Here is an 8,437-nt window from a genome sequence, read left to right as displayed (position 1 = left end):
TGGGGAAGTTGAATATTTTTGTACGCCTAGTTGGAATTATGGTAACTTTTTAAAACAAAAATATAACGAATATTGTGGAATAACACTGTATGGGGCTACCCCAAAATTTTGGTAAAAATTAATATGTTTGGAAATGTTTAATTTTTTATTTGGGTCAATATTTTATAGTAGGAAAGTATAAAAATTCAGTCAATTCGGTTGAAAATATGATCAACATCCCCATAATACTGAATATTGGGTACCGTTATATGGGAAATATACAAAAACGTAGACCGATATATCCCATTTTCAATACCTACAATTCTAGGAGTAGTAACAATGTACACCTAATTCTGTTTTTACACGATAGAATGGTTCCCGAGAAATTCGTGTAAAAAAAGATACTGGCCAAGTACAAAAATAATAGATTGGTTCTAGACCTCAAAAAATAAGTTAAAATTAGACTAAATAATAAAAAAAATATTGTTGTAGTTATTTTAAATTTTTTTTTTCGTTTTAATTTATTAAATAAACTAAATTATAATAAAATAAATTAAAATTTAGATTTCATAAAAAAAATAATACCAGAAATTCATTGCCAATAAGAAAAATTTAAACATTAAACAATTTTATTTATTGTCACTGTCTCATAATAAACGTAAACGTTTGCGAAAGACTACAATATCACTGCCATCCTTGGAATGATTTTGTTGATCATTATCATTTCTAGCCGACTGTGTTGGGACATCAGTAGATTTTTGAACGAAATCAGTAATCTTAGATTGAGTTTTATTTCGCGTTAATCCATTATAAACTTCCCTGTAAGATGCCATTAATGATTTCAGTTCACGTTGAAATTTGGCAGCTCGTTCCTCGTCATGATCATGTTGTTCAAAATGACTACCTAATTTTGTAGCGAGATCAAGACCTTCTTTAATTAGAGATCCTTTCAAAATTGGACGATCTCTTTCGTCACTGTCACTATGTTCTTTATCATAACGAGTCTCAAGGGTGAGATCTATAATTTCATTTTCGCTCAAGCTTTCATCTACCAACAATTCTTCTACATCTGCTAACGATAGGTCATCGAATCCATCCCCACCGATTGCATTGGCCATTGTTATTATATCAGCAAGTTCAGCGTTATTATCGATAACAGGATCTTTGCATTCCAGAATTTTCTTCAATAAATAAATAGTTCATGTAAAAAAAGTAATTTTGTTTTTTTTTTTTTTTATTCGTGTTATTTCAAATTATGTCGTGTAAAAATAGAAATATTTTTTCGTATTTACTCGTGTTATTTCAAATTCGTGTAAAAACAGAATTAGGTGTATGTGCAAAATTTCAAATCTTTATCATAAGTATTTCGAGCTCTATCGTGATTTCAACAAACGGAAATGTATAAATCGACATAGAATTATATTCTGGTCAAGAATAAGAATAAGGTGTTGCAAACGAATTGACAATTTGAGTTTAATTAAATCCGAATCCTACATGACAACAATTTGGGTTCTTGATGTCTAACTTATATGTGCCTTTATTTCAATGAATTCAATTAGCACAAAATTATATCCACGGATATTTTAGAAGGCAAAAGAACGTTTGATGGATTGTTAAAAAATCAAATTCTATGGTACAATAACAAGAGTTAGGTTTATGTAACCTGCTGATCATGGTACAAGTATACAAGGTAACTGCAAAACTACAACAAATACAATTCAACAACAACCACATAGAAAATTGTTATTGTATGTAACACTAGTGTCAGTTTGATATGTCGAAAAATGTAAACAAAACATATGAAATATCAATTAATTTGATTTATTTTTAAAATATAATATTTTTTGAATTTTCAAAATAAAATTGAAAAACATGAATGAAAATCTTGCAAATTTTTAATTCTATAGCTTCCAGATCTTTCCTCCAATTGAGTCATTGAAATATATCATTGAATATTTCATTGCAAAATGATTTTCTGCTTCAAATGTTCACATTAGGAAATTGAAGTAAATCGTAAACCACAGGGCAACGAACTTCTGTTGCGATTTCTTTGATTTTAAAATGCATAGTTGTTAGTATATTTATAAATATTTTTAAGTTCCCTGCATCTAAAATTTATAAATATAGGTTTAAAGGGCCCCATACACTATATATCATGCCGTCATGCCGATGAATCCCAAAAATTGCATTTTGAGTCGTAAATTCAGTTGTTTTTTATTCCGTCACAATTTTATTATTTTTGTACACAAAATTATTTACTGACAACTTTCAAAATGAATATTATTTACCAGATTGATAGGGGTTCATTTTCAAAATCAAAACTATTTTGATTATCTTCATGCATTGTGTGTGTCACACATACATAAATAAACTTTCAAAAAAACACATACTATGATAAATGCTGTACGGCATGATGTATAGCGTATGGGGCCCTTAACAACCTATGTTGAATTTTGATAGCAATGTGTAGCTTTAGGAAATATATTTTGACCGATTTACTGTAAATATGTCAATCGACATACATACATACAATTTTTGGAATTTATTTTTCATTTGATTTGAAATTGATATATGAATTCCATTTTAAAAAAGGTTGCCATTATGATTTTCTCCTTAATTAAGCCATGTCAGTTGTATTTAAAATTAAACATTACAGTATTCTGAGAAAAATCTATCCAAATTTTGGAAAGAAATGTTTTTAGAATCATATTTGCAATCCCATTTGTGAAAATCAATATAATATTTCCATATATTTTCTTTACCTGTTGAATATGTTTATAAGTAAGTATCACACTACAAGACATTACACTTGACCTCAGTTTTTTTTTATTTCGTCAACTAATTCTACCGCTTGTTATTGTACCATGGCATAATTATACAAGATCTGTTTTAACGGTAATCTATTAAAGTAAGTCAATGTGGGTTGAATTCTGTTCAATAGAGGTGGTTATGCCTTCTTTTAAATTTTTTAACAAAACGGATTCTTATTCACGACTCGTACTGTCAATTATTTTTGCAGTAGTATGTGGAAGGATATATATAAAGTTTATCTATATGAAAAAATTTCACGCATATTACTTGGAAAATAAACCCAAAATGCCGAAAATCATTCCTTAACAGTATTGCTAAAGCAAGACAACGTTTGCCGGGTTAGCTAGTTCTATATAAAGTAGCAGACCTTTTTGGAGATTTTCGAAAGAATGAGCAAATTTCCGACATGTAAGAGGAAAAATGAATTTATACTGCAGAAAGGAAATTTGATTTAATATGGCCTGCACTCTATTATAAATTCGACGCGCCGTCATATCTTTGACCTCTCTAAAATGTTCGATTCAAACCCAATTTGATTATTGTGTTTATTATGGATACCATGTTGAAAAATCTAATACATATTGCTAGCAGCTCCTTTCCGAAAATATCCGTAGTTTCATCCGCTAATACACCACTTTTCACTTCTTCAACAATAGACTTCTGGGTGTATTCTCCAATTATTTCTATTAATTAATTAATATGTTGCATTTTTGGTTGTACTCTCCACACTTTTTCTAAGATTTCCATTCCCAACAAATTTCCGGATTATCTGCGTCTAACGACAGTATTCCGGAATCCCCAGAAGCTATTAATAGATTCTTCACAAAAAAAAAAGAAAATAAAAAAAACTTTTATACCCAAATTTCTCTTGTAACAAGAAGTAACGAAGTACTTAGCTAACCAAGGAAATAAAATATATGAGAATTTCGCTGGTGCCTCACTTCGCGGGTAACAAGGCATTTGTTGCTGTTGGGTATGAAAGTTTTAGTAAAGAAACTATTAAACGTCATCTCTGTCACACTAATAAATAGTTGTTTTTGTTAAAAACAACAAACTGGGGTTTAGCCTGTCTATTTTGCAAAAAACAAAATACAAATTGTTTATCAAATACCCGCCAACAATACTTAAGTACCTTTTGGTCATTTTATTTGAAATGTTCTCTTTTTTCATATTTTATTTGTGACTGAAACTCATAAGCAGTATGTGGAGTCCGGTTTCAACGTATTGACCAATGTCAAAAATATGGATTTCACTTCGAAAATCAATTGAACATTGATCATCACATTCAGGAACCCCAGATATAGTGTTCGGACAAATCCAGTTATACTTTAAATATAGTTGGTGAGACGGATCGATAATTGCACCGCTTAATGACTCGGTCATATACAGTGCCGGTCACATAATTAGCACACACCTGAAGAGAAAACTGTTTTGAATTACACTCGATTCGTTTGGAATATTTTTAAATAATTTTTATTAAAAACACTTATGTGTACTGTGCTAGAGTGGTTAAGTATGAGAACAGAAAATTATCACTGGAAATTTGTGATATATAACGGTATTTATGAAGCAAGTCAAATTTGAGGGGGACACGTAGTTAGCACATCTTGGAATTTTAAACTCAAATGCCGTTGATATTAACCCTTTATTGCCCAATGTTGCCCATAGGCAACAAAATGTTTTAGATCTTATATTTAATACGCGGTAAGTAAATATATATTTTTTTGGATTACATATGTTAAGAGCTGATTATGGACGACACATATCAAAAGAAAAATCTAAAAAATTCAAACTTTTGGTCAAGTTATACGCTTTTCAATACATAGATGAGTGCAAAAATATGTATAGTACCAATTTGTGTATACAGTCCAAAATATTTAAATCGCTTCATATTCGAAATGTACGAATTGTACCCTCCAAATTGTTGTTGAGTCTTGTAAAAAAGAACGTAAAGAATAATTAAAAGTAATTTTTTAGTCGATGCAATATATGCTTTTGTTTATATTGGACTTTTATTTTTCGGAAAGAAGGTACCGTATCTCACTAATGCAAGAATTTAGCGACGTCAAATTTTGTTCATATCCTATTTAGGGTAGTTACATTAAATCTCTACACAGAAAATAGTTCTATTTTCACGGGTGAAAATTCGGGCCGCAAAGGGTTAAGAAATGTATACAAAAAACTACTTCGTGTTATCAAATTAAGTCTTATGAATCATTTGCTGATGAAAAAGTTTAAAAATTTCTGTAATATTAAATTGGCAACAATTCGTACAGTAAACTTAATATTGGGAAAGTCAGCATTTGTATAAAAAAGAAAGATGCGAATGGCCCTGAAATTGTTAGAATAACTAGAGATCGATTTATAAAAATAAACAAAATTCGAAAAAAAACTCAAATTTTGAAATTCACTTTGACTTTGAAGGGCTTCGAGGAAGAAAAACTGTATAATTTCGCCATATGTGAGGAAATTTCATTTTTAATAGCATTTGTAATATCAAATTAGTCGTTTGAGTAGAACAAAAAGTATTTTGTAGAAAAAAATATCAGTCGAAACCAAATGATAATGGATATAGGGGTATGTTGACAAGTCTATATCACACAGCTGATATTTTGCTGATCGACTCAAATTCTCTAAATTTTGACTGAATGTAAAGTTTTCATTCAGATAGAAAGAATATGTGCTAATTACGTGTCCCCTTCAAATATGACTGGCTTTCATAATTAGCACATACCTTTCAGGTGTGTGTTAATTAGGTGGCCGGCACTGTACATCAAATTGTGTCCGACCAAGCATTTGGGTTTCCAAATACATTTTTCTATGTCATTGATTTAAAGTTAATCTCTTTCCAATTGTCAGCATGTCAAGTTCCTACAAATTACCAAAACATAATATATATATATATATATAAACATTATTTATTATATACTTCAATGAAGTATTATCAACAAATTACAATCGTTAAAACCATGCCTTCTATTGTAAAAAAAGAAAAAATAACACCAGCCACTAATTGATGTGAACTATATAACATACACTGGTTCCCACTACTGCAAAATGAATAAATTCGTTGTTGCAAACATAAATTTACTCTGAAAAAATAATTTCGGGGTGGCCGGGGCCCATGTCAAACATTGGTTGCGGGATTAAAAATCAGGGTTTTATAATGGCCAGCACAAACATTAAATCTTCGCTCTATAGAAATAGTGGGATTCGCTTTTCATAGCAAAATTCAATCCTTAAGCTCAACTCGAAAAAGAACAACCAACTATGTATATACCACCAATATTAAAAACAAGCAAAAATATCGTTAAGTTCGTCCAGGCCGTACTTTACATACCCCCCATCTTCAATGACCCGAGACACACTTAGTGAACTTTACATAGACAAAATCTTAATCATGGATCTTAATATATTATAAACGACTAACTATAACATTACATAAAATTTGTAAGTATATCCAATCTCATGCGCCGATGTGTTGACTCGTTCTTTGATGTCGACCATTGGGCAGGAAACTTGTTAAAATGTCATCAACCACAACCTCGTACCAAGATCCCGTAAGTTATATTTTGAACACTTCTATATTTTTAAATAAAAGATAATAATGACAGAAATCGTAACGAAATGTATGGCTGTAGGCTTCAAAAAAAAAAAAAAAAAAAAAAAAAAACATTTATTTTCGTTGTCAGGAAATTGCATGATATATCATAAACAAATTACTGGATCATGCATTTTTAATAGATCAATCAAACTAAAAGAAATGTTGACTGTTGAAAGTAAGTTTATTTTAATTTTTTTATATATCTGATAATTACAGTTGTTAGTTGGAACATATACAAAAATCTAGTAGGAATGATATATGGTAATATGACAGAAATTCTAAAGTGAAAGTAGACTATTACATATATTCATATAAGTATATTAGTTGATATTTTTAAGTTTAATAGTAGTTTTTCTATTTAACCTAAAGTTATGTACATGTTATGCATTCGGGGTAGGCAATTCAGCTTATGGGCACACAGTATTTGGAACGGATGTAACTTGTTGTGGAAACGAAGATTCCAATCCCGGACTTTCAGATCGACTATTCGATGAACTAGAATGTTTGGAAGCCATAGAACGAACTGATAAGTCCTCCGGTTCGCTGTCAAAATAACTGTCGTTTGATAAATCACTATTTGCGTATATTGCAGGAATTGGACTTTGTTCGATTGATATGTCTAACTTTCCATTGTCAGGGCTCTTAACATTATCCGCTGGAAGCATACTGTTGGCACTAGCGCCTCTTATAGAGCAGGAAGTGTTGGGGTGCAATGATGCAGCGGCGGCTGCCAGGGCCAAGAAGTTTAGGCTTGCATTGAAAAATTTACACCATTCGAGCAAATTACTTTCCGTGTCACCATTTACTGAATTTGGTATTTGGAACGGAGTTAAACTAGATCCAGATTTGTTCTGAATTTCAGCTACTAATGGGCCTATCGACTTTATTTTATTTTCTTTGGCATTTGCGGCAATGTTGCTTGCTTTAGAAATTATGTCTGTTTGAAGCAAGTCCTTCATTCCAAGAGATGACGAACAGTTACTACCAATTTTAGTTTTACTATTCAGGGGCACATTGATTTTGGATACATCAGGCATTCGTAATGTGGTCCTCACTTTTTCAACTTCGAAGGAACATGAATCATTTTGATGACCTGAGCTGGAACGAAGCATGGGCAGAAAATTGGAATTCGCGAGTAAAGGTAGTTGAGGACACTCTCGATTCAATAAGCTAGAATCTGGCATAATAAGATTAGTCTGTTGGATAAACGTATCCTTAATGTGCTTTTGATTAATTTCAGCATCAATGTGCTTGTGGATGATTTCAGTTATTGGATTCTTTTCTAATATAAAATTATTGTTTGGCGAGAACTGGAAGCCGTTCAGCGACAACCGACTATAGAGGAAGTCACCAGAAGCATGTGCAGACTGCATATGGTTGTTGCAACGAAAACGTTTCTCTGGAGGGTTTTCCATGCCCAGCGGAAAGTTGAGTTGGTCCGTTGTATCCAATTGACGACACATGAATCGAAGCTTTTGTTCATTTTTACACCAACCTCTTAACGTAGATTCCGGCACTCCAATGTCTCTCGAGACAGACGCCTTAGTCTCGCCATTGTGGATGCGTTGAATAGCCCGCACCTTATCACTCGGTGTCATATTACGCAGGGGACGTTTTCCTCTTGTGTTCATGCCAATGTTCATGTGGCGATAAACTGATGTATCCATGGTAGAACACACTGTACTGTAAATGTTCCTTAAACCAAGTCAAATCCGTATTAAATTTCAAAATTGGGTTTTTATTATTTGCTTAGAGCTCCCGTTATGTTTAAACAATTTCAAACTTTTGGAGGGCTTTTATGCATAAGCGATTTCCGCTGCTGTGCTTAACGAACTCTTCGCTCCGAGTTTATCCGCGAAACTAGTTGTGAAATCGTCGTCACTTGTTTATAATTTTCTTCTGCGAATAATCTTCCCTTCATGCCAATTGCTCCAAACAGTATGAAATATGCAGTGTTAGGACACATAGTAGTATGTATGTGTATACATAGTGGATGCAAACAAATTTTTAAATGATGTTGCTTATACACGCATTCATACGTAG

At 31.9% G+C, this 8,437-nt stretch overlaps 1 protein-coding gene across 1 annotated transcript; it reads right to left on the bottom strand.

Moving 5' to 3' along the window:
- Window positions 1–6,801: 6,801 nt before the first annotated feature.
- On the bottom strand, window positions 6,802–8,079 carry LOC133327492 (protein distal antenna-related). Its single transcript, XM_061536010.1, has one exon. It carries the CDS (start codon window positions 8,059–8,061, stop codon window positions 6,802–6,804), a length of 1,260 nt encoding a protein of 419 aa, XP_061391994.1. The 5' UTR covers window positions 8,062–8,079.
- Window positions 8,080–8,437: the final 358 nt, after the last annotated feature.

The sequence above is a fragment of the Musca vetustissima genome, unplaced genomic scaffold, assembly GCF_032173495.1.
Source record: "Musca vetustissima isolate MV318-11 ecotype Yass unplaced genomic scaffold, APGP_CSIRO_Mvet_v1 utg13229, whole genome shotgun sequence".
NCBI classification, from domain to species: Eukaryota; Metazoa; Arthropoda; class Insecta; order Diptera; family Muscidae; genus Musca; species Musca vetustissima.
The sequence above is the reverse complement of the archived record's forward strand: the minus strand, read 5'-3'. Positions and strand labels throughout refer to the sequence as shown.

Excerpts from the sequence above, each read along its gene's own strand:
- LOC133327492 (XM_061536010.1), bottom strand. The coding sequence starts at position 8,061 with ATGGATACATCAGTTTATCGCCACATGAACATTGGCATGAACACAAGA.